At 45.2% G+C, this 27,687-nt stretch overlaps 1 protein-coding gene and 1 long non-coding RNA gene across 2 annotated transcripts in view; both read right to left on the reverse strand.

Annotated features, from left to right (window-relative positions):
* The window catches only part of FNTA (farnesyltransferase, CAAX box, subunit alpha), a 49,593-nt gene extending 32,285 nt beyond the window's left edge, over positions 1-17,308 (reverse strand). The window contains exons 1-2 of the mRNA XM_068111163.2: positions 16,865-17,308; positions 16,674-16,759 (exon numbers count right to left, since the gene is read on the reverse strand). Of these exons, the coding sequence (XP_067967264.2) occupies positions 16,674-16,759; positions 16,865-17,046 (268 nt within the window). The 5' untranslated portion in view covers positions 17,047-17,308. The remainder of the gene's footprint in view (positions 1-16,673; positions 16,760-16,864) is intronic.
* LOC144891281 (uncharacterized) overlaps positions 1-27,687 on the reverse strand; it is a 426,767-nt gene that overhangs the window by 204,054 nt on the left and 195,026 nt on the right. The window lies entirely within an intron of this gene.

Raw genomic sequence — 27,687 nt, forward strand, 5'->3', positions numbered from 1 at the left:
CGTCCACCAAACAGTGATGACTCCATCTACATCTCGCTGTCTGATAATATGGACCAACTTCTATCGACCCATCCCAACTCTCTCTTCCTCATATGTGGTGATTTCAATTGTCACCATGCCAGTTGGCTGGGTGTGGGTACCTCTCTCACCAGCCATGGCTCTTCAGCAAAGGACTTCTGCGACTCACTGGGACTGACACAATCTGTCAATTTCCCGACCCGGATCTCAGTCAACGGAGCATCTTCTCTTCTGGACTTGGTTATGACTAACTTCCCTGAAAATGTCTGCTGCTCTTCTTCTGCTCCAATCGGCTCATCTGATCATGTGCTTGTTAAAGTGGACATCTCTCTGACGAGAGATCAGAGGAGGGGAGGCTCAGAGAGCCTCCTCAGTGTCGACGAGTCTGGCATTTCACTCAGGCCAACTGGCATTGTCTTCAAGCAGCCATCAATCATCTGGACTGGTCTCCCATCTCTACCGCCTCTGACATCAACTCATCCTGGGAATTCTTCCATAGTAAATTGCTCTCTCTCATGCACAGATTTATCCCATCTCGTATTCAGTTGTCATACCCTTCCTCCCATCCATGGTACACGGAACCTTGTGGTGAGGCTGTTGCCCAGAAACAACTTGCTTTCGTCTCCTGGAAAGCAAATCCAATGGAAGGAAATCTCATTTCCTTTCATAAAGCCCGAAACAAGTGTGTCCACCCTCAGGAGAGCCAGGAAACAATATCTCTCCGTTCTCAAGACCGAACTCTCTTATCTGTCTCCCTCTTCCAAATCCTGGTGGCATCTGGTCAAATCTGTTTCTGGTGTTTGTTCCCCCTCCATCCCCTCCCTCACCTCAAATGGCGACACGGCTGACTCCGCACGTGAAAAAGCTGAATGCCTCAACTCTGTGTTTGCCTCTAAATCTTGTGTCCCAAACCCATCCCTCTCTGTACCCACCGTACCCAGTCGTACCCAGCTGCTCCTGGACTCTGTGTCCTTTCCTCCTCACAAGGTGGAAAAGTTTGTCAACCCTCGACTCTGATTCTGCAACTGGACCTGACGGCATCAGCCCACGGGTCCTAAAATCCTGCTCTACCGCTCTTTCACTCCCTCTCTCTGTTCTCTTCACCCTCTCTTTTGCTCAAGGTCATCTGCCATCTGCTTGGAAATCAGCCAACATCACCGCTTTGCACAAAAAGGTGCAAAAACAGATCCTAGCAACTACAGACCAATCAGCCTTCTCCCAATTATCAGCAAAGTCATGGAAACCATCATTGCTTCAGATATGAAATCTTTCCTCTTCTCCAATGGCTTGATCTCTGATCATCAATTTGGTTTCAGTCCTGGTCACTCTGCTCTGGACATGCTGCTTCTGCTTTCTCAACAATGGATGGAGGTCCTCAATGCCAAATAGGAAATTAGAGCCGTCTCCCTTGACATATCACGTGCCTTCGATACGGTCTGGCACCCCGCTCTGCTCACCAAACTCTCCTCCTTTGGTATCCATGGAAATCTCCACGCATGGCTGGCGGACATCCTCTCTAGTCGTAGTCAACGTGTGGCCCTGAATGGGTTTCTCTCATCTCCTCTTCCTGTTCAGGCTGGAGTTCCCCAAGGCAGTGTTCTGGGCCCTGTGATTTTTCTGGTCTTCATCAATGATCTCTCTGACTCTCTTGAAAATCCTCTCTATCTCTTTGCTGATGACTCTACTCTCTGTCGCTCCATTCCTCATCCCTCAGATCGGCAGTCTGCAGCCTCCTCACTCTCTGCAGACCTGGACAAAATCACAGACTGGGCAAACAAGTGGAACATGTCTTTCAATCCTGACAAATCTCACACTCTTACGATGTCTCTCCGAAAAGACCGACTGGACAACCCTCCCATCCACTTTCTGAATAATCCTCTCCAATAAGTTCTGTCACTCAAGCTTTTGGGTCTCACTATCTGCCATGATCTTTCCTGGGAAAACCACATTGAAAATCTGGCCTCCAAAGCCAGTCGCCGACTGGGCATCCTCCGTCGTGCGAAGTCCTTCCTTGGCACACCTGAGCTGCTCACCACATACAACGCTTTCATCCGCAGCTCAATGGAATACTGCTCTCCCATCTGGGCTGGTGCTCCTGCCTCACACCTAGCTTGTCTTCACGCTGTTGAAACCAAAGCGTTCAGAATCATTGGAATCTCCCGCAATGAAGCTAACTCCAAGGGCCTTTCACTCACTCACCGCAGGCAGGTTAGTGGTCTTTCCGTCTTCTACCGACTCCCCTCTGGCCTTGCCCCCCCAGCTCGCTCTGGGCTCTGTCCCCCAAATATTCCTACAGGTCGCACAAGATCTGCCTGCAACCCTCTTATGGTTAAACTGCCAAAATCAAGACTCTCTGCTCACCTTCATTCCTTCAATTCCTCTTTTCTCCCGCCTCTGGAACAAACTCCCTCACGCTCTTCAATCCCACTCCACCCTCCAGGTCTTTAAAACAGCTGTTCACCACCATCTCTTATCTTCCCCCATCCAAAACCTTGATCTTTTCTACCCCCGCTAATTTCACCCCAAATCCACTTTTTTGAAATACCAACTTCTGTCCTGGAAGTCCTTGGTGTCCTTGTGCTTCATACTTCTCCCACCCCCCCCCCCCCTTCCCACGCCTCCTCCCCCCCCCCACACATCTCCCTGCTCTCGAATGTTGTGTTTGTGTGCTTCCCCTTCTCTCCCCATCTTGTCTTCCGCTCCCTCTTTTTATATATTTTGTTTGTCTGGTTGATTTGTTTGTGAAATAAATGTTAGCTCTTTCACGAGCCTCGATTCAGTATACAAAAAACAAATCAAAAAAAAAACAGGTATACCACCTCCAGCTAAAATCACTGCATCATGGTCCAGGTAGTCTTAGTGTGTTTGACCAAGTAGGCCCACGTATTGTACTCGGTTTGAAACTGAGGCCCACATACTGTACTCAGTTTGAAACTGATTGCGTAGTTGGGTCGTGCGAATGTATCGGTCCTGAGTGGGAGTCATTATCCTGGGACGACAACTGTTTGACACATCTCTTGTTAATTTAGTGGCCTATAACGTCTTCCAAGGCCATAAACATTTCCTCTCCTCATGTTAAAGAGCCTTGTAACATGGCTAATGGAAGGTCCTGCTTGAAGGTGTTTAATGATTTGATTCCTCTCCTTTTCTGACAGATGTGGTATTGTAATGAATTGTTAAGGATTGTAATTGGTGTGTCTTTTGGATAATCCACACACTGGCGTCTCATAAGCTCCGTCAGTAACGATTTTTTTTTCAGTATCAAAAGAAAAAATGTAAATTTTTAACGCAGGTTCCAAAAATACGCAATGGTCCATTATGTATTCATATATTACGTACACATAATTGACACACGGTAATTCATGGCAGACATCATGCAATTTATCTTTACAAATTATGGCGATTATTTTCACATGATTGAGAATTTGGTTGATAAAGAGTAAAAATGGGTTCAGTTTTGTCCTTCACTTACATTATTCTTGCAGGATGGTTTCTAAAGACAAGTCAGTGACCATTAATCATAGGTAGCAGGCAAGTGCTCAGCTAGCGAGCTTAGTAAATATATAATATCACTAGCCGAAAGCACGCGGCGTTGCCCGGGTTCTTTTTGAATGAATTTACTACTATAATTCAGCTTTTACTCGCGGCCGTAGAAGATCGACTACTATAATTCAGCTCAGCTTTAAATTGCGAAATGGGCCCAGCCCGCCCGTTGCGGCCTTAACTGGCCTCGCCACCTAGCCTATAACCTTCCCAGGGCCCGTCCCGACATTTTTGAATGAATTTACCACTATAATTCAGCTCAGCTTTTAATTGCGAAATGGACCCAGCCCGGCCAAGGTAGGCCTCAACCGGCCTGGCCACCGAGCCTAAAACCTTCCCGGGGCCCGTCCCGACATTTTTTGTATTAGAGGTTTCCTCCTATCTTTTACCGTTCAGGAGATTAGCATGCGCAAACAAACAAACAAACACTTTCTTTTATATATATATATATATATATATATATATATATATATATATATATATATATATACACACACACAACAACAACAACAACAACAACAACAACAACAACAACCAGGCATTTTAAGGCTATTTTCCCTGCAAGGGCGGGGGTTAGCATTGCGGTCCCCATGACAATGTTCTCCATTTTGCCCTATTTTCTGCATCTCCCCTTGTTAACCCCCTTGCCCGCATTTCTTCTTCGACCATCTTTAGCCAAGTCTTTCTCGGTCTTCCCCGTCCTCTACTTCCTTCTACATTCATTTCCATCACTCTTCTCAACCAGTCACTTTCATCCTTCCTCAACACATGACCAAACCATCTCAACCTGTTTCTCTTCACAGCATCCATCACAGGCTCTATTCCCATCATCTTTTGCAATTCATCATTTGTCTTCCTCTCTCTCAACGATACTCCACACATCCACCGAACCATTCGCATTTCCACCCTTTCCAGCCTTCGTTGCTGCTCTACGTTCATTACCCATGTCTCACTCCCATAAATCATAACACTTCTCACACATGCAGCATACACCTTTCCCTTCAGCTTCAACGACACACCCCTCCTCGTCAGCACGCCACCCAGTTCCCGAAGCTTCTTCCATGCACATCTCACTCGAGCAACCGTTGCCGAGTCTGATCCACCTTCTGCATTCAGCATGTCTCCAAGGTAACAAAATGTTTTCACACCTTCCAGCTTCACGCCATCTCCAAGATCCAACTCAACATTTCCTCCATCTGCAGCTCCCTCTGTGCACACCTTGCACTTGAATGTAGCTGCCACACTGGCAAATGACCCTCTCAAACCACTACATTTTTGATGAACCCACTCAGCGCACATTGTACATTGAATGTAATTCACTCCGACACCCTTCCTGCACACAGCACACGGCCACTTCCCAGTTCTTTCCACCTCACCACATGCTTTACCACTTGCCATCACCTTCGTTTTTCCAATATTCACCTTCAGACCTTTTGTCTCCATACATTCCATATATATATATATATATATATATATATATATATATATATATATATATATATATATATATATATATAAACAGAAATCGGACGCTACTTTTGACTCACCCTGTATATGTACATATAAAAATTAATATACATATATAAATATACATATATAAATATACATATATAAATATACATATATAAATATACATATATAAATATACATATACATATATAAATATACATATATATATACATATATAAATATACATATACAAATATACATATACATATATAAATATACATATATATATACATATATAAATATACATATACAAATATACATATACATATATAAATATACATATATATATACATATATAAATATACATATATATATACATATATATATATATATATATATATATATATATATATATATATATATATATATATATATATCTCAAACAAACATTTTAACAATTGAAGGGACATTCCAAAGCTTTTCAGTTTGTTCTCATCAGGGAAAATCACAAACAGGAAAAAGCAATAACAAAACACGTTTTATAGACACAAGCTAATAAGCTCGGTGCTCATTGGTTGTTCCAGGAGGCAACGAGTAACCAATAGGATCATCCATCGACAATTCACCATTATTGATCCACAGAGTTAATATGGTCAAAACAAATACAATGTGTACACCAATTCCTTTTGTCGACAAAGTATAGGGTCATTAGACCTGATAAATGTGGCCCCAATTATGCGGAGTTGTGGAACACTGCGTACCTTGCTCAGAGCCAGGAATCTGTTTTCATTATATTGCTCCGCACTGAGGATTACTCAAAAGATGAGATGCAATTGCTGATGCACAGGGACCAAGAGCAATACTATGTACATTGCTGCACGTCCGCCATTGCTTTATTGGTCCAGTTGGCAAACATTATGACATTGAGAGGGGCGTGCTGTTTAATGTAATCAATCAATCACAAAGATATATGGCCCACGTACCGAGCTCCGCATCGGCACATAAACACAAACAATACTGCTAGATTGAACGGTAGGCAGTACATCCTTACGGAATGACAGAAGTAATCTGCGATTGGTGAAACTTGCTCGTGGTTGAACAGCATAGTGGGAATTATAAAGCGTCTGCTTATTTTGATTCTCGAACCATTGAGACAGTTTTCCTTTCCAGAGTAAAAACACACAAGTTCACCGGGCGTCTATCGGGTCAAATTGTTTTTTCATTTGACTGAATCAGGTAATAACTTGCTCAGGATATCCATCATCAAGCAGGATCGTCCTAATGGTCAGGACTTCGTTATGGAAATTGCCAGCTGAGCAAATCTTCATTGCTTGATTGACCAAAGTACGAATCAGTCCAATCTTGTACCAAGTAAGAGTCCCATCTAGTATACTGCCCAGTAAATGTTGGCTTGCGGTAGGTTGTTGTACAGAATGTGTTTGAAGACTTCTCCAAGAAGACGTTTGACGTCTCTTGCAAGCATGATGGAACCCAGGGATTCTTTGAATGGTCCAGAGATGTAAACCACAAGTGGAAGAGACTGGACTTTGTGGGGGAAGATTGAGAACTTCCCAACACAACTCTCCTAGAGTACATGGGTTCTTCAAGGTGTAGGTGTGTATGTATATATGTATATATGTATATATGTGTGTGTACATATATATATATATATATATATATACAGACTTGGCATTTAATATGGAATTTTTTTTTTTTTTTTTTCCTTGACTTGGGTTTACTTTCTTAACTCAGTATATCAATCTAGTAAGTTTCTTTTACACTTTGGTGATTTATTTGTAAAAAGAACCATGTCACTGATTGTCTGTCGCAGCAAGAATTCAACAACAGGATTATATCACAGGTGGCGTGGCAAAATGTACGGACAGGTGCATTTGATGATTGGCTTCACAGTCGGGTATACAAGGGTTGTTGCGTTCTGTATTAGTGGAAAACAACTGCTGCACGTCTCCAAAGGTTATCGCCGCTTCCTCTGGAGATGGTCCGTCAACTCGACAATGCTGTTTGTCATTGAGTGGTGGCTTTACGAAATTACGGCATGAAACAGCATGCTATTGCTCGGCAGTATGGCATCACTCAAGGTCAGGTGTCAAAGATCCTGAAACGAAATGCTCAGAGGGGTGTCCCTACTCCAATACCGAGGCCAGGACGTTCCCGCAGAACCACAAGGAGGGATGATCGCCAGCTGCACCAGTTAGTCCGCAATGGCCGTACCAAGTCAGCTAATCGGCTTGGGGCTGAGTGGCAGCAACTGGCAAATGTGCCTGTATCCAGAAGGCTTTTCAACCAACGACTGGTTCAAGCAGGCTATCGTGCCAGGTGTCCCCTGAGAAAGCCACGCCTGATCAGACAACACCGCCAGCGCCGATTGCAGTGGGCCAGAGAGCACCGTCAAATGGCAGCCAGGACACTGGAATCACGTGATCTTCAGTGACAAGTCTAGATTTCTGGCCTATCGTCAAGATGGCCGCGTCCGAGTGCGCAGACAAGTGCATGAAGCCTACAACAAAGATTGTATAGTGCCAAGAGTCCAAGCTGGAGGTGGTAGGGTGACCGTTTGGGCTGCTTTTCATGCAGGCGGCAAAACTGACCTGGTTGTTCTGAATGGAAACCTGAACCAGTTCAAGTACAGGGCCATTCTGGAAGAAACATTGCTTCCATTTGCTCATGCAGCCTTTCGAGGAAACTTTGTCTTCCAAGATGACAATGCATGGCCTCATCGTACTCGCATGATCCAACACTTTCTTGCTGACCGTAGTGTAGAGCATATGGAGTGGCCTGCCATGTCCCCGCATATGAATCCGATAGAGAACTTGCGGGCAGAATTAACGCGTCAAATCGACCACTTGGACCAGCAGCCGACCTCTGTGCGTGAATTGCAGCAGGCCGTTGTCACTGCATGGCAAGCGATTCCTGTCCAAACCTTGGCAAATCTCATGAACAGCATGCCTCAATGTGTACGTGCTCTCCTGAATGCTCGTGGGGGTTGCACGAAGTACTGAACTGTAATTTTACTGTCTGTAATCCCAGTCGTAATTTAACTTTTGTTTTTGTTAAAAAAAAAAATTGGCTAACGTGCAAAATAAAGAGATACTTCTAGAAAACGTACAGAAGTTTAACACAGTACTGTCCACGAATTGAGTTCGATATCAGTTTACATCACTTTCAAGGATCAATTTATTTGTTTCGAAATGTCAAATGTGGTTTTTCTTTCTTTTAAAGGTAACATTAACAAAATCTAGAATAATTTCAACATAATTCCAATGAACTTTTGGTTCTAAGACATCTTGAAAAGTAAGTTCACCGCCAGAAAAAAATATTCCATATTAAATGCCAAGTCTGTGTATATATATATACAGACTTGGCATTTAATATGGAATAATTTTTTTGTGGGGGTGAACTTACTTTTCAAGATGACTTAGAACCAAAAGTTCATTGGAATTATGTTGAAATTATTCTAGATTTTGTTAATGTGACCTTTAAAAGAAACAAAAACCACATTTGACATTTCGAAGCAAATAAATTGATCCTTGAAAGTGATGTACACTGATATCGAACTCAATTCACGGACAGTACTGTGTTAAACTTCTGTACGTTTTCCAGAAGTATCTCTTTATTTTGCACATTACCCAAAAAAAATTTCAACAAAAACAAAAGCTAAATTATGACTGGGATTACGGACAGTAAAATTACAGTACAGTACTTCGTGCAACCCCCACGAGCATTCAGGAGAGCACGTACACATTGAGGCATGCTGTCCACGAGATTTGCCAAGGTTTGGACAGGAATGGCTTGCCATGCAGTGACAATAGCCTGCTGCAATTCATGCACAGAGGTCGGCTGCTGGTCCAAGTGGTCGATTTGACGCGTTAATTCTGCCCACAAGTTCTCTATCGGATTCATATCCGGGGACATGGCAGGCCACTCCATATGCTCCACACCATGGTCAGCAAGAAAGTGTTGGATCATGCAAGCACGATGAGGCCATGCATTGTCATCTTGGAAGACAAAGTTTCCTCGAAAGGCTGCATGAGCAAATGGAAGCAATGTTTCTTCCAGAATGGCCCTGTACTTGAACTGGTTCAGGTTTCCATTCAGAACAACCAGGTCAGTTTTTCCCCCTGCATGAAAAGCAGCCCAAACAGTCACCCCACCACCTCCAGCTTGGACTCTTGGCACTATACAATCTTTGCTGTAGGCTTCATGCACTTGTCTGCGCACTCGGACGCGGCCATCTTGACGATAGACCAGAAATCTAGACTCGTCACTGAAGATCACGTGATTCCAGTGTCCTGGCTGCCATTGACGGTGCTCTCTGGCCCACTGCAATCGGTGCTGGCGGTGTTGTCTGGTCAGATGTGGCTTTCTCAGGGGATGCCTGGCATGCTAGCCTGCTTGAACCAGTCGTTGGTTGACTAGCCTTCTGGATACAGGCATATTTGTCAGTTGCTGCCACTCAGCACTAAGCCGATTAGCTGACTTGGTACGGCCATTGCGGACTAACCGGTGCAGCTGGCGATCATCCCTCCTTGTGGTTCTGCGGGGACGTCCTGGCCTCGGTATTGGAGTAGGGACACCCCTCTGAGCATTTCGTTTCAGGATCTTTCAGGAGTGATGCCATACTGCTGAGCAATAGCACGCCGTTTCATGCCGTAATTTCGTAAAGCCACCACTCCATGACAAACGGCATTGTCGAGTTGACAGACCATCTCCAGAGGAAGCGGCAATAACTTTTGGAGACGTGCAGCAGTTGTTTTCCACTAATACAGAATGCAACAACCCTTGTATACCCGACTGTGAAGCCAATCATCAAATGCACCTGTCCATACATTTTGCCACGCCACCTGTGATATAATCCTGTTGTTGACTTCTTGTTGCGACAGACAATCAGTGACATGGTTCTTTTAACAAATAAATCACCAAAGTGTAAAAGAAACTCACCAGATTGATATGCTGAGTTAAGAAAGTAAACCCATGTCAAGAAGAAAAATATATTCCATATTAAATGCCAAGTCTGTGTGTGTGTATATATATATATATAAATAATATATATATATATATAAATAATATATATATATATAAATAAATAATATATATATATAAATAAATAATATATATATATAAATAAATAATATATATATATAAATAAATAATATATATATACAGACTTGGCATTTAATATGGAATATTTTTTTTGTGGGGGTGAACGTACTTTTCAAGATGTCTTAGAACCAAAAGTTCATTGGAATTATGTTGAAATTATTCTAGATTTTGTTAATGTGACCTTTAAAAGAAACAAAAACCACATTTGACATTTCGAAACAAATAAATTGATCCTTGAAAGTGATGTAAACTGATATCGAACTCAATTCACAGACAGTACTGTGTTAAACTTCTGTACGTTTTCCAGAAGTATGTCTTTATTTTGCACATTCACCAAAAATTTTTTAAACAAAAACAAAAGTTAAATTACGACTGGGATTACGGACAGTAAAATTACAGTTCAGTACTTCGTGTAACCCCCACGAGCATTCAGGAGAGCACGTACACGTTGAGGCATGCTGTTCACGAGATTTGCCAAGGTTTGGACAGGAATCGCTTGCCATGCAGTGACAATAGCCTGCTGCAATTCACGCACAGAGGTCGGCTGCTGGTCCAAGTTGTCGATTTGACGCGATAATTCTGCCCACAAGTTCTCTATCGGATTCATATCCGGGGACATGGCAGGCCACTCCATATGCTCTACACCACGGTCAGCAAGAAAGTGTTGGATCATGCGAGCACGATGAGGCCGTGCATTGTCATCTTGGAAGACAAAGTTTCCTCGAAAGGCTGCACGAGCAAATGGAAGCAATGTTTCTTCCAGAATGGCCCTGTACTTGAACTGGTTCAGGTTTCCATTCAGAACAACCAGGTCAGTTTTGCCCCCTGCATGAAAAGCAGCCCAAACGGTCACCCCACCATCTCCAGCTTGGACTCTTGGCACTATACAATCTTTGTTCTAGGCTTCATGCACTTGTCTGCGCACTCGGACGCGGCCATCTTGACGATAGACCAGAAATCTAGACTCGTCACTGAAGATCACGTGATTCCAGTGTCCTGGCTGCCATTGACGGTGCTCTCTGGCCCACTGCAATCGGCACTGGCGGTGTTGTCTGGTCAGGCGTGGCTTTCTCAGGGGACGCCTGGCACGATAGCCTGCTGGAACCAGTCGTTGGTTGACTAGCCTTCTGGATACAGGCACATTTGTCAGTTGTTGCCACTCAGCCCTAAGCCGATTAGCTGACTTGGTACGGCCATTGCGGACTAACCGGTGCAACTGGCGATCATCCCTCCTTGTGGTTCTGCGAGGACGTCCTGGCCTCGGTATTGGAGTAGGGACACCCCTCTGAGCATTTCGTTTCAGGATCTTTGACACCTGACCTTGAGTGATGCCATACTGCCGAGCAATAGCTCGCTGTTTCATGCCGTAATTTCGTAAAGCCACCACTCCATGACAAACAGCATTGTCGAGTTGACGGACCATCTCCAGAGGAAACGGCAATAACTTTTGGAGACGTGCAGCAGTTGTTTTCCACTAATACAGAATGCAACAACCCTTGTATACCCGACTGTGAAGCCAATCATCAAATGCACCTGTCCGTACATTTTGCCATGCCACCTGTGATATAATCCTGTTGTTGACTTCTTGCTGCGACAGACAATCAGTGACATGGTTCTTTTAACAAATAAATCACCAAAGTGTAAAAGAAACTCACCAGATTGATATACTGAGTTAAGAAAGTAAACCCAAGTCAAGAAAAAATATATATTCCATATTAAATGCCAAGTCTGTATAAATAAATAATATATATATATAAATAAATAATATATATATATAAATAAATAATATATATATATAAATAAATAATATATATATATAAATAAATAACATATATATATATAAATAAATAACATATATATATATATATATAAATAAATAACATATATATATATATATAAATAAATAACATATATATATATATATAAATAAATAACATATATATATATATAAATAAATAATATATATAAATAAATAATATATATATATATAAATAAATAATATATATATATATAAATAAATAATATATATATATATAAATATATATATAAATATATATATACGTATATATATACGTATATATATATATATATATATATATATATATATATATATATATATATATATATATATATATATATACAAGTAGTGTGTTCAAAAAGTATCCGACCTTTGTTCATAAAAGATACTCGCATCCAGATAAAAATTTTTTATAATAATCTCGTTCAAAGTAGTCCCCTTGGGCTGCCACACACTTCTCCCAACGGTTCTGCCACTGTCGGAAGCAGCGCTGGAACGCCTCTTTTGGGATGGCGCGCAGCTGGTCCGTCGCATTCCGCATGATGTCTTCTCTGGAGTCGAAGAAGACGGTCAGCATGACTGACATTGCTGCGGACCTGCCTTGCTTTTTTTGGCCTCGGGGATGTTGGATGCTTCCATTGTGATGACTGCAACTTGGTTTCTGGGTCGTACCCATAAACCCAGGACTCATCGCCAGTGATCACTGTGTTGAGGAAGCTGGGATCGCTGTTCACAGTCTCCAGCATGTCCTGTGCGATCTCCAAACGGAGTTGCTTCTGCTCAATCGTTAGCAGCTTTGGTACGAACTTCGCTGAGATTCTCCTGAAGCCCAAATCCTCCTTCATAATGGAATGAACGGTGTTGAATCTTGCGGATCGTTTCCACTTGGGAATCGCCAAGCTTTACACAAAATTTGATGCAGTAGCGTTGTTCAAGTTTTTCCGTCATTTTGTCAAAAACGAAAATCCGACGGCGCTCACTTACATGTCCTCACTCATCGGCGGTCTGCCATCGAATGACAGCTTTTGCAGGTGGGAAAAAATTCACGCGTGCGCATTAGGATCGCCTACATACGTGCACCAATCAACGCCTCCCTAGCTTCTTTTTTTTTATGCACGAAAAATAAATGTCGGATACTTTTTGAACACAGTAGTATATATATACAAACCCTGCACCAATATGTGAATTAACCAAGTCAGTTTCGGGTGAGAATTATTGAATGAAGGTTTTCACACTGCCAACTCTATTTCATATTTCTTCTGCAATTTCAGTTGTAATTCAACAAATCTCCAAAATTCTTTTTAACTCATTCAATGTTTATTGGAGTGGCAGCAGTTGGTCAGGCATGAGCAAGCTCAAGATCGCTCAAGATCACTCGATGATCCACGACCGTTTTCAATTCCCTGTCATATTGAAATCTGCACAAGAGACACATCAACAAAATGTGCAGACAGTCTTCAGTGAATGTGACCTCACTTAAAACCCTCTTTCACAACAAACACTCACGACGATACACCTGTGATCCACAGCCCATGCAATTCTATTGGGCACTACCATTTCACTATGACTGCTTTGATCAGCAATGGTGGCAGTTCCCATATACTCAGGGTAGACGAGAGCATTGCATAATATTATAGCATTGAACAGTTATTGTTACTCTACGGCGAAAGCCCGTCAAAAATGACGAACTTCAAATGGCAAATAAAACATTTATATAATCACAAGCCATGCTTTATCTGACTCTGAAGCCGATAATGCTTCACAAAATGGTGGCTCATGATCAAGTGTTGCCAACTAACATTTTGCCAAGGCACAGCAGAGTCTGCACCAAGGTGCAGCAATGGACCAAAAGGTGCCCATTTTTTTTAATTGTTAAAAATCCGAAACCAGGGTTATTCGACAGATAAAAAAAATATTCAAATTATAAATAGGGCTAGGGTCCTCTATTTTTCTGTTCTTGTATTAGGCCCCATAAAAATATTACTATCTTATCACCCTATCCAGGATGGAGAAGTGATGAGGGAGGGCGTTTTTTTTTTTTTTGTTTTTTTTTGCCAAAGCCAAATATCACCTGGTTTGCTGGCGCGTTGACGGTCAAGGTCAAAAATACATAACATTGTGGTAACTGTGCATGCGCATAAAGTAAAAACTATCGATCCGATGACTTCTGGAACGCGAAAGGAATCGTTCGTCGTTATTGGAAGGAATCGTCCGCTTTTCGAGCAAAGAAAGACCGAAAAGACGATCAAAAAAAACAAACTCCGGAATTCTACCAAAAGTGATGCGCGCGTGGGTGATAAGCTAATAAATTTTTTTATGGGGCCTTATCAATTATTCTTTCGATTCTAGCTGTAAATCGCAATCCTTCGAAATCTATACATGCCACAATATTATAAAAGGTAAATTCACATGCTTCTTCTTCCGGCCTATCACTTCCACCTTCTTCCGGCCAAAGGACTCTTCTGGCCTATCACTGAGAAGATCATTTTGTGTGTGCGTGTATATAAAATGAATGAATGATCGTTTTAAGGCCATTTTTTCCCCGCTAGAGCAGGGGTTAGCCCTGCGGGCTCCATGACCTCATGGTTCCCTTTTTGAGGCAATGTTTTTATGGCCGGATGCCCTTCTTGACACCAACCCTTAGTCGCCTCTTACGATGCGATGCGCAGGGATACGGTGTACCTATTCTAAACCGGGGCAAACACCGGGATCATTCATCCCAGCAAGCTGGTACTCAATTTGCTGACCTCGGAAGAATGACAGGCTGAGTCAACCCCCCCGGCATTAATCCAGCGATCGACCGGGATTCTAACTCAGGATCCTCAGATCCCAAGCCGACACCCTAACCGCTAAACCAAGCCAACACCAGGCGTATAGCTTCGACAGCAATGTGTGCGTGTGATGTATGAAAACACCCGGATAGTGCGGATTTATTGCGGTCTGAGGATTGCTTTACAAATAAAATGATCTACTAATCACGAATTGTGAGAATGGATGCTTTTTGGTGCAATTTTGAACACCCCGATAAGAAAATAGAATGATTGGAGACCAAAAGGAAACGACTGAATCATAGCTTAAGCCTATTATTTTTAGGATATAAAGACTTTCAAACTCGATTCACATGGAATTGCAAAAGCGGTGCCGATAGATTATTATACACCGCTTACCAATGGACCGATTAGTATACCTCAGGGTTTCTTCAGTGAGTTGGTGTTCAGATTCTCCAGGGGATTATTCAAAGATAATTTTGTTAAAAGACTGTCAAACTGGCATATTTGACCATTCTTCTCCAAGCAACTTTGGTTTCTAATGTGATTGCATTTCCCTAACAGCAAAAGCAAAATGTCTTGTGGTAGCATGAAAAGGCCATCTATTTATTATGTTTGTACCATTATGCCTCTTCGCTCTTCCCCCACTTACTGTCTTAATCCCCACCATCTAACTCCATTGCTGTCGAAGCCACCTTAAAAATAGGAGAGAGTACGGTGCCTACCACCTGATATTGCGCAGTTGATGAGTAAGTGGTGAGGAATGTATACAGCAGATAGGTAGAGAGCAATAAAGAAAGGTAAATTGTGTGGCAAGGTAATAATAATGGAGGTAAGGTAGACAGCAGAGAGGAGGATTGGCAGTGATAAGATTCAGGGAAGTTGAAAAGAGTGCCGCACCTTGATAGAAAGCCAATTAGCCCAATCTTTGAAGAGGCGCGGCAGCCTTTTCTGTGGCACAGCAGACAAATCTAAATTTTTGACGAGGCGCGGCAGCTTTTTGTGGCACGGCAGACGTCTGAATTTTTGACGAGGCGCGGCAGCCTTTTCTGTGGCACGGCAGACAAGTCTGAATTTTTGACGAGGTGCGGCAGCTTTTTGTGGCACGGCAGACAAGTCTGAATTTTTGATGAGGCGCGGCAGCCTTTTCTGTGGCACGGCAGACAAGTCTGAATTTTTGACGAGGTGCGGCAGCTTTTTCCTGTGGCATGGCAGACAAGTCTGAATTTCTGACGAGGCACGGCAGCCTTTTCTGTGGCACGGCAGACAAGTCTGAATTTCTGACGAGGCACGGCAGCTTTTTCCAGTGGCACGGCAGACAAGTCTGAATTTTTGACGAGGCACGGCAGCTTTTTCTGTGGCACGGCAGACAAGTCTGAATTTCTGACGAGGCGTGGCAGCTTTTTCCTGTGGCACGGCAAAAAAGTCTGAATTTTTGATGAAGCATGGCAGAAAGGTCTGAAGGAGCCCAATTGTTCACCGAAGGCCCGGTGTTGGCAACACTGGTGGGCGGAGTAGGGCGAGCTGTCTAACCAATGGGGTGGAGGCAGTCACGACATCACTTCCGTGAACGTGAGGTCACTTCCTCAGTGACCAAAAATAAATACACAGGGCTTATATATACACACGATATGGATGTTCTACAGTGAAAAGGACAAAGGGGCGCAGGGCCTCATCCCACCCGAGGGTGGTGGGGGTATTCTAGTTCTACAGAACTGTCTCCCATTTCTTACATTCAACCTTTATCTGTAAGAGTTGTTCACATCTCAACCTTTTAAAAAATACCTTCTATATTTCAGAATTCCTCCAAATTGAATCTGCTGTCCATGTTCTCCAAAAGGTTGACACTATATAACGAACCCCACAAGAGTCAAACAGTCACACATCAATCAAGTATTCAATGAAGGAAACGTCCGGACCCTAATCATGACGGCACCAAAGGGAGGAGGTGTAAGCTCAGTGTACTGCGTACGCACATTTTTCCGAGTAAGCGATCTGCACCACGGGGTTTGGCCCCTCGTCCTGAGGTACTGGTTCCACATCCTTCCACTCCTCTCGGTCCCTCAAAAAAAATGGAAAATAAAGCAGATTTTAAAAACTCCCACAATACATGGAGCATTCCGTCCACAATTTGACAAAGCCGATGAGGAGCTTGTGCAACCTTTACCTGTAGAATGTGTACGCCGCTTTGCGATGACCTGAAACCTGCTTCACCTCCTCCACAACGACGTCACCACCTTCATCCGATTCCGCGTCCACTCCGTCTCCCGAGCACGCGACGTGCTCCTGCACCTCCTCTTCTCGCACGTGCGCAGCATCCTCCTGCTTCTCAAACTCTTTCTCCGCCATGCCTCGAACCCAAGATGCTCGATTTGTGTTCTTCTTCCTCTTCCTTCAATTCCTTCACTCTCTTCTCACCGCCTCACGTTCCACTTATTTTTACCCGTTTACTACGATGTACTTTTAATTTTAAATTTTCTTTCTCTTTTCCCCCATTCCTCGCTTCCAAGGCGTCTCTCCGAGTGTTTGAATGAACTATATAAATAAATTTTAAAAAACACCCGAGCTGCTCATTCTCTCCTTCTTCCTTCTCAAATAAAAACTGTTATGTTACGAAAATGAATAAAATTCAGTTACAATGAGATCGGAATATTTGAAAGAATGATGAAAATTCATTTCGATGACAGAATGCATAATCAGAAAAAAATGGAGAATTGCGTCGATTAATAAAATCACTCTTTCCTCTAAAATCAAAGCTTTTAATGAAGGGGATGGAAATATCGACAATTTTTCGTACTTTATATTGTGTGTTCGATTTGTGTTTTCAATGTTATCTTTGTCCCTGCTCCTTTAATCCTTAAATCCTTCTTCACCATTTCCCGCGTAGTGTGGTGTCCATGGCGGTATAGTTAGGTCAGCGAAGCGAACGGGATGGTGCAATCTGCAAAGGTTGCGCACGTATCTTGAAAGTTCGAATTATTTGATTGTCTCGTTTTCGATAGAAATCCCGACACGACTATAAACTGTCGAATTGATGCTTCGCAGTCGAGGCGTTGCGTCATTGAGTGTGCCGTCCCTCGGATAGACTTGAAGTCAGTCGAGGTACTATATTCCTTTACCAAGCGGCTTGCTTGCTCAAGCAAGCACTCCAACGGAACGGAGTGTTCGGAACCGCTTATCAACATGTCGGCCTCCAATCTTATTAATGTGCAATTGGTCACTGTCTTTAACACCAATCCAAATGTTGTTACGGACCCTAGGCATCAACAAGCTACATTTATCAAACAAACAGTTTCAAATGGAGAACCTCGCCGCCATTCGAGCATTTAAATTTCATCCAATGTGGAAATTAATGTGAATTGTTGCTCCCAGCTTGCCAGCTCAATGACAGAAGACGCCATTTGTATTTTTGCCCGCTTCATCCCTACCCCGTTACGAATCCCGTGCGGGCAACTTGTTTAAACAATGCTATCTTGGTATTTGTATACTAGTACCCGGCTGCAAAGCCGCAATGAGCCGGCGAAGCCAAAGCCTCTTGCCACTATTTTACCCATCACTATGGCATCAGTAGGTTAGGTAGTTGGTAGTAGGTAGGTGTAGTAGGTACCGTACCTAGTTCAAAATGATACCATTTGCATTCTGGATGAGATTAAAAGTTATAAAATTTCCTTCTTGATTAATTCGGTGAATTCCGTCTCAACTTCGGATAGTTCCGGCCGTGAAAAACTATCCCCTACGGCCGCGAGATTTCAAAAAAATAATTCTTCGTCAATTTTAGAATATTTGACGCCGTTTTCAGCCTCAAACGGTAAAAAGCTTTTTTGAAATATTTTTTCAAATGCTCGAATCTCATTGGTTCCGGTAATTGGTGACGATTTTCGTTGAAGATAACATAACCAGTACCCGTGTGGGCCTGGGGAACGAGGTTGGTCTTAAAGTATTTTAATTACAAATTAGAGGTGCATTAGATTGTGAATCAAACAAATACGGGTGAAACAAACTCCTATTGAACTTTTTCGCAATTTTTTAATGCATACTTCCGCATCCGGAAGATGGCGGCCTCCATTGAGTGATTTGGTTTTTGAAATATTTTTTCAAATGCTCGAATCTCATTGGTTCCGGTGTTTGGTGACGATTTTCGGTGAAGATAACCAGGCCCGTGCGGGCCGAGGTTGGTCTTAAAGTATTTTAATTACAAATTAGAGGTGCATAAGATTGTGAATCAATTAAAGACGGGTGAAACAAACTCCTATTGAACTTTTAAAAAATTTGTTATGCATAATTCCGCATCCGCAAGATGGCGGCCTCCATTGAGCGATTTGGTGCGTCAAAGCTTGGAATTATGAAAGGATCCAGCATAATCTGGTTTTTCAACATAATACGTACGCGTTCATTCACAACACCGGCTTCGCCGGCTATTATCCCTTTAGTTCATAAGTATGGATCTCAGGATTTCTTGTTTAAAAAACCTTGTTGTGCATGGATGTTGTGGACACCTTTCCCAAAGTTTGAGGGAGTAGCCCACAGACATTTGTGGTAGAATGTGAGAAGAAAACACAGGCAGGTGTTTTGAAGTCTCCTTTCAAGTATTAATAACAAGTCAGCCCAATCCAGTCTCAACGTCCGGCTATGGACTTGGTGAAGTTCTTTCTTCCTTGCACAAATGGAGACGGTTGCGTTGAATTCTCCCTAGCTTATTGATGTCGGTTTTTGTGCTTGGGTTCCATACAACAAAAGCATATGGCCTACCCCAAAACTGGTCAAATTATTGAGCAAGAAAGAGCCAAGATTTTTTTTGAATGCAAGGTGGAAGAGCTAGGACACAGAACAGATCAGGACACAATGTAACAAAGGGAACAGCAGGAGACAGGGGAAATGCCAATTGCAGGGTGGAGGGGGAAAGTCGACGGAGACGGACAACCAGGGGGATGCAGGTAACGATGAGTGGTACCGGGGGGAGAAAACAAGAGATGAACAAGATGGATACGGAAGGAAAGTTTTGGGAGGGGTGGAGAGTGGGTTAACAGGTGTAGAAAAGATCTTGGTTTTGGATGGGGGACCGGACCACTTGAGATGGTGGTGAACAGCTGCTTGAAGATCTGGAGGTATTTTTGCTAGTAAAGCCTATAAAACAGCGTTTAACCATACCGGGTCTTTGTCCAGCTCTGATGCAAATGCTGTTATTATAATATTTTTTTTTGTATACATAGTTGAGGCTCATGGAAGAGCTAGTACTAATACACTGAAAGGATCAGAACAAAAAGAACAGTTGAGAGAGGGGGAAACAACAACAGAGTTATATGCCAAGATAGAGGCAGACTTGGACAAACAATGGGTGTGGGGAGGAAATGGGAGGGCAGGAGAGGATGCATAGGGTGGACAATATGGATACAGAAGAAAACTCTCAGGAGGGAAAACTGGAAATTTGGAAGTTGGGAGGTTTGGGATGGGGGTTAACGAGGGTTGCAAAAATAATTGTTTTGGATTGGGATGATCTCATCTGAGATAGTGGTGAGAATAGCTGTTTTGAAGATCTGGAGGGAAGAATGAGATTGAAGAGAATGTGGAAGTTGGTTCCATTGGCGGGAGAAAAGAGGAACGAATGAGTGGCAGTGAGCATCGATCCTGGATTAAGGGAGTTTCACAAGAAGGGGATTGATAGTGGATCATGTGTGCCCTGCAGAAACCCTGCGGGCGAGAGCATGGAAAGAGCAGAGGGTGCAAGACCAGAAAGGAGTTGCTAAAAGACAGAGACCATCGACCTGTCTGCGATGGCATAGTGGTGGATCCATAGACTCGGCTTCATCACCGGAGATTTCAATAATATTGAAGGCCCTGGTTTCCATGGCGAGGTGTGAGGCAGGGGAGCCAGGCTAGAGGGGAGAGCAGTACTCCATCAAGCTCTGGATGAAGGTGTTGTAGTTGCATATGAGTTCAGGTGTGCCAAAGCAGGACATTGTAAAACAGAGGATGCCCAGTCGGTGGCTGGCTTTGGAAACCAATTTTGAAATGTAGTTTTCCCAAAAATGATCATAGCTGATATAGTGAGAACCAGGAGTTTGAATGATTGAACTTCCTCCAGAGGTTTGTTAAGAAAGTACAGTAGATCGGAGGCTTTGCCAGACGGTGCTTATGGAGAGAAATAGTAAGAGTGTAAGATTTTTCAGGATTTTTTTTGTTTTTGTTTTTTGTATACAAGATCGAGGCTCGTGAAAGAGCGAACATTAATCACACAGAAAGACAAACCGACACATAAAACATATAACATCGGGAGCGGTAGACAAGATGGGGCGAGAGGGGGAAGGACACAAACACAACATTTGAGAGCAGGGACCGAGAGACATGGAGACATCGAGAGATCTGAGAGAGGGCGAGGGCTTTGCGGGGGGGGGGGGGGGGCATGGGAAGGAGGGGGGGGGTGGGAGAGGTATAAAACATATGGACACTGCCAGGACTTCCAGGAAAGAAGTTGGAATTTCAAACAAGGTGGATCTGGGGTGAATTAGCGGGGGTAGAAAAGATCAAGGTTTTGGATGGGGGAAGATAAGAGATGGTGGTGAACAGCTGTTTTAAAGACCTGGAGGGAGGAGTGGGATTGAAGGGAGTGAGGGAGTTTGTTCCAGAGGCGGGAGAAAAGAGGAATGAAAGAGTGAAGGTGAGCAGAGAGCCGAGATTTCGGCAGTTTAACCATCAGAGGGTTGCTGGCAGATCTTGTGCGACCTGTAGGAATATTTGGGGGACAGAGCACAGAGAGAGCTGGGGGTGCAAGGCTGGAGAGGAGTCGGTAGAAGACAGAAAGACCACCTACCTGCCTGCGGTGAGTGAGTGAAAGGCCCTCAGAGATAGCTTCATCGCGGGAGATTCCAATAATTCTGAAAGCTTTGGTTTCAACAGCGTGAAGCCGAGCTAGGTGTGAGGCAGGAGCACCTGCCCATAGGGGAGAACAGTATTCCATTGAGCTGCGGATGAAAGCCTTGTATGTGGTGAGGAGCTCAGGTGTGCCGAGGAATAGGATTCCGAGGAATAGGAATAGGATTAATAGGATTGAAAGACATATTCCAATTGTTTAACCATCTTGTGATTTTGTCAAGGTCTGAAGAGAGGGAAGAGGCTGCAGCCATCCTGTCTGAAGGATGAGTGATGTCACAGCAGAGGGTGGAGTCATCAGCAAATAGATAAAGAGGATTCTCCAGAGATTCAGAGAGTTCATTGATGAAGATCAGGAATAAGACTATGCCAAGAAATCCTTCCTCACACCTAGCTCGGCTTCACGCTGTTCAAACCAAAGCTTTCAGAATCATTGGAATCTCCTGCTATGAAGCTAACTCCGAGGGCCTTTCACTTACTCACCGCAGGCAGGTTGGTGGTCTTTCTGTCTTCTACCGACTCCTCTCCGACCTTGCTCCGCCAGCTCTGTCTGTGCTCTGTCCCCCAAATATTCCTGCAGGTCGCACAAGATCTGCCAGCAACCCTCTTCTGGTTAAACTGCCAAAATCAAGACTCTCTATTCACCTTCACTCTTTCATTCCTCTTTTCTCCTGCTTCTGGAACAAACTCCCTTACTCTCTTCAATCCCACTCCTCCCTCCAGGTCTTTAAAAGAGCTGTGCACCACCATCTCTTGTCTTCCCCCATCCAAAACCTTGATCTTTTCTACCCCCGCTAATTCACCCCAGATACACTTTTTTGAAATACCAACTTCTTTACTGGAAGTCCGAGCAGTGTCCATGTGTTTCCCCTCCCCCCCTCCCCTACCCTTCCCGTGCCTCCTCCCCCCAAGCCCTCTCCCTCCCACAGATCTCCCGATGTCCCTGCTCTCAAATGTTGTACTTGTGTGCTTCCCTCTCTATCCCCATCTTGTCTCCCGCTCACTTTATCTTATGTTTTATGTGTCAGTTTGTCTTTTTGTGATTAATGCTAGTTCTTACACGAGCCTCGATCTTGTACCCAAAAAAAAAAAATGAAAAAAATAATAAAAGGACTTTCGGTGTTCATAATTATTTTATCTTTTAAATAAATTTTTATCCAATTATAGGCAAATATTATATTTTAGGAGGCGTGGACGGCGAGAGAACGAGGCCATTTGGTTGAGTTCAAAGCATGTTTATTCGTACAGAACCCGGCACACTCTGTAAAGCCCGTTTATCGGGCAGCAATATATATACACATCATGCCGGAGCGTTTGCCCGGGAAAGGCGAGACCGGGCGTGCCCGGGCGTCCTGGGCGAGCCCTGGAAAGGCGAGAGCGGGCATGCCCGGGCGTCCTGGGCGAGCCCTGGAAAGGTGAGAGCGGGCATGCCCGGGCGTCCTGGGCGAGCCCTGGAAAGGCGAGAGCGGGCATGCCCGGGCGTCCTGGGCGAGTCCTGGAAAGGCGAGAGCGGGCATGCCCGGGCGTCCGAAGCGAGCCCTGGAAAGGCGAGGCTGGGCGTGCCCGGGCGTCCTGGGCGAGTCCTGGAAAGGCGAGTCTGGACATGCCCGGGCATCCTGGGCGAGCCCTGGAAAGGCGAGAGCGGGCATGCCCGGGTGTCCTGGGCGAGCCCTGGAACGGCGAGTCTGGGCATGCCCGGGAAAGACGAGACCGGGCGTGCCCGGGCGGCTCGGGCGAGCCTGGGAACGGCGAGTCCGGGCATGCCCGGGAGAGGCGCATCTGGGCCTGTCCGGGTGGCCTGGACGAGCCCGGCATGGTGATCGCTCCCTGGTCGCGTCCTCGGTAGGTGCAAGGCGATTGTGTATACCCAGCGGTAACCGCTACACACGCCCCTCCAGAATCGACTTGCACCGGCAGGGTCAATTTAAGGGGCGTCCTGATGACCCGGCCGAAGCGACCCCTGGAGGGTCGTGGGGGGGGAGGGGGTCCGGTGTGGTGGTGGGTGGTCGAGCGGGGGGAACTGTGGATGGGGGGCGGCCTCGCCACGACGTACTCCACTGTGCGAAGCGCTGGGGGGGACGTAGGACCGGGGTTGAGCCGACCGAGGGGCTGGTCAAGTCCTCGGGGGAGCCTGCCGAGGTTCCTCGCGGGCCTCCCGAGGTTGCAGTTCGCGGGTGCAGTGCCGAGAGGCTCGAGCAGTGCTCGGCGTCGGTGCACACGAAAAGCGGTTGAGCCAACCGAGGGGCTGGTCAAGGCCTCGGGGGAGGCTGCCGAGGTTCCTCGCGGGCCTCCCGAGGATGCAGGATCGGAGAAGTAGTTGCGGCTGTAGTTGTAGAGTGAAGTTGGGCGAAGGTGACGAACAGCAGTGCGCGCGAAGGTAACGAAGCAGCCGTGCCGCGAACGTCAGAGCGCGCGCAAGAGATGAGCAGCAGTGCCACCCACATCGCGTAACTGCGTTCCTTCGGAGGGTCCTCGAGCGGGGTCGCCCCTCCGGTCGTAGAGGAGGAGCCGAGCGCGGTGCGCAAACCACATGGCCGCTCGCCGGTTCCAAAACTCCGGCAGCGCGATCGAAACCGCCGTGTTCGTTTGTAGCCCCCGAATCCGTTCGGGGGTAGACGAGGTCACCAGTTTAGGAGTCGTGCAGCCCCCGAATCCGTTCGGGGGGAGTCGAGGTCACCAGTTTAGGAGTCGTGGACGGCGAGAGAACGAGGCCATTTGGTTGAGTTCAAAGCATGTTTATTCGTACAGAACCCGTCACACTCTGTAAAGCCCGTTTATCGGGCAGCAATATATATACACATCATGCCGGTGCGTTTGCCCGGGAAAGGCGAGACCGGGCGTGCCCGGGCATCCTGGGCGAGCCCTGGAAAGGCGAGAGCGGGCATGCCCGGGCGTCCTGGGCGAGCCCTGGAAAGGCGAGAGCGGGCATGCCCGGGCGTCCTGGGCGAGCCCTGGAAAGGCGAGAGCGGGCATGCCCGGGCGTCCTGGGCGAGCCCTGGAAAGGCGAGAGCGGGCATGCCCGGGCATCCTGGGCGAGCCCTGGAAAGGCGAGAGCGGGCATGCCCGGGCGTCCTAGGCGAGCCCTGGAAAGGCGAGGCTGGGCGTGCCCGGGCATCCTGGGCGAGTCCTGGAAAGGCGAGTCTGGACATGCCCGGGCGTCCTGGGCGAGCCCTGGAAAGGCGAGAGCGGGCATGCCCGGGTGTCCTGGGCGAGCCCGGGAAAGACGAGACCGGGCGTGCCCGGGCGGCTCCGGCGAGCCCGGGAAAGGCGAGTCCGGGCATGCCCGGGAGAGGCGCGTCTGGGCCTGTCCGGGCGGCCTGGACGAGCCCGGCATGGTGGACGAGCCCGGCATGGTGATCGCTCCCTGGCCGCGTCCTCTGTAGGTGCAAGGCGATTGTGTATACCCAGCGGTAACCGCTACAATATCATAAAAAGATATGAATGAGCGCTTACAATAAAAAAAATTACAACATTATTCTTTTCTGAAGTAATAACCATAAGTGTCGCTAATTTCAATTTTATGTCATTTTAATATCTTTTTATATATAATCAAATCTGACTTACCATGTCCAAGAAACGCAAGTTGAATGACGACTACGTTCGTTTCAGCAGTTTGAGCAGTTTCAGCAGTTACGGTTTCAGCAGTTTGACAGAAAAAGATGGAACTCAGCGACGCAGTGTGTACTGTGCAACACGGTAATTACAAATGCAAATCTCAAACCTTCAAGACTTAACGAGCATTTCAACATTCGGCATGGAGGTACAAATTCTGGGCACGACTTCAACAGTTTGAAGATCAAGAGGAACGATTTGATCGTGGCGGTACCCTGCCAATGCAAGGATTCTTGCCGATTGAGAAGCCATTGTTGCAAGTTTTTTTTTTAATGTGTACAAGATCGAGGCTCGTGTAAGAGCTAACATTAATCACAAAAGACAAACAAACACATAAAACATAAGACAAAGGGAGCGGGAGACAAGATGGGAAGAGAGAGGAAAGCACACAAGTACAACATTTGAGAGCAGGGACATCAGGAGATCTGTGGGAGGGAGAGGGCTGGGGGGGGAGGAGGAACGCGAAGGGGTGAGGGGAGGAGGTATAAAACACAAGGACACTGCTAGGACTTCCAGGAAAGAAGTCGGAATTTAAAAAAAGTGTATCTGGGGTTAATTAGCGGGGGTAGAAAAGATCAAGGTTTTGGATGGGGGAAGACAAGAGATGGTGGTGAACAGCTCTTTTAAAGACCTGGAGGGAGGAAAGGGATTGAAGAGAGTGAGGGAGTTTGTTCCAGAGGTGGGAGAAAAGAGGAATGAAGGAGTGAAGGTGAGCAGAGAGTCTTGATTTTGGCAATGTCACCAGAAGAGGGTTACTGGCAGATCTTGTGCGACCTGCAGGAATATTTGGGGGACAGAGCACAGATAGGGCTGGGGGAGCAAGGCCGGAGAGGAGTCGGTGGAAGACAGAAAGACCACCAACCTGTCTGCAGTGAGTGAGTGAAAGGCCCTCGGAGTTAGCTTCATCGCTGGCGATTCCAATGATTCTGAAAGCTTTGGTTTCAACAGCTTGAAGCCGAGCTAGGTGTGAGGCAGGAGCACCGGCCCAGAGGGGGGAACAGTATTCCATCGAGCTGCGGATGAAAGCCTTGTATGTGGTGAGGAGCTCAGGTGTGCCAAGGAAGTACTTCGCACGACGACGGATGCCCAGTCGGCGACTGGCTTTGGAGGCAAGCTTGGAAATGTGATTTTCCCAGGAAAGATCATGGCAGATATTGAGACCCAAAAGCTTGAGTTACAGAACTCATTATTCCTGAATTATTATTTTAATAAACCCAAACCCTTGTAAATTTCAATAAAAGCATTTTAACCCTTCTTTTTTGCTTTAAATGCTGTTATACCCTTATTTTTGAATTGACATTTATTTTGGGGTGGCGTGTCTCGTACCCCCAGCTTGGAGGTTTCGTACCCCCAGGTGGTACAGGTACCCCTGGTTAAGAACCTATGGTCTAGATTCTAGACTCTAGACTCGATGGACTCTCGACCATCCTAATCTAATCTGTGCTTGCCTGTTAGCTAGGTGGCTAACACAAATAAGTTAACATTGTGATACAAGCATGAAACTTGGTAGTTATGTTCATGTGCAGATACTCTTTAAATCCAGTCGATTATCGCCAACTCGAAATTCAACATGGCGGCCATGTTTTTCAAAATGGCCGCCAAAATTGCTAAAAGGTGCCATAAACATTTTATTATTGAATAGGATGTATGAGAATCAAAACAAAATCACAGAACTACATGTTATCTATATGAGGTAGTTAAATTTCAAATTTATCTTAATTAGGTGTTATTATTCCATTTATACTGACTAGTACTAGTGAGATACCCGTGCTACGCATGGGTAGGATGCCGGAAGCAAACAGGCAATGCAGATATGGCGAATGCTAAAGCATGAAACCAATAAATTCCACATTCCTGTAGCACCCTCAGTCGCACGTCAGACATGGACAGCAAGTTCGTGAAGGACTTCCATGGAAAACGTACCCATTCGCAAACAAACGGGTACGATCACGTATAGAAACATCGACTGTGGGTCCGTGGCGAATCTGCATATGGCGATCCGCGAAGATCACGTTTAGAAGGTAGAAACCATCACGGCATGTCGTCATTTACTTGAACTCGATATCTCTTTTTTCATTCCAAACAACATAACTCCAATCACAAGTTAATCGCAAAATAAACTTTTAACAGCATTGTTAATGTTTCCTTCATTGTAAAAACTACCAAGTCAACAGTTAAAAGGATTTTGAGCCGATAGGTGTTACGACCTTGGCAAGATCGATGGAGACAGCGATCTGTTAGCATATATACAGCGCCCAAATAGCTTTGTGGAATTCTCTCATGTTGAGATTAAACCCACGTCGTTTGAACTTTGGCGGAGGTCATTATTTACTTTTAATGATGTTTATATACGAATCAAAAAGAAGATAACTGGTTTTGGGTCGTCTTTTCCGCATATCTCGTGGGATTGTGAGTTGGAGAGACGACCGTGATGGCGGGAAGGTGGTTGGCATTCTCTCAAGTAGGGATTCAACCCATTTCCTTATAAAAGGTCTTTGTCCGAGGTCACCG

This window comes from Myxine glutinosa, chromosome 3 (genome assembly GCF_964187855.1).
Source record: "Myxine glutinosa chromosome 3, kmMyxGlut1.1, whole genome shotgun sequence".
Lineage (NCBI taxonomy): Eukaryota > Metazoa > Chordata > Myxini > Myxiniformes > Myxinidae > Myxine > Myxine glutinosa.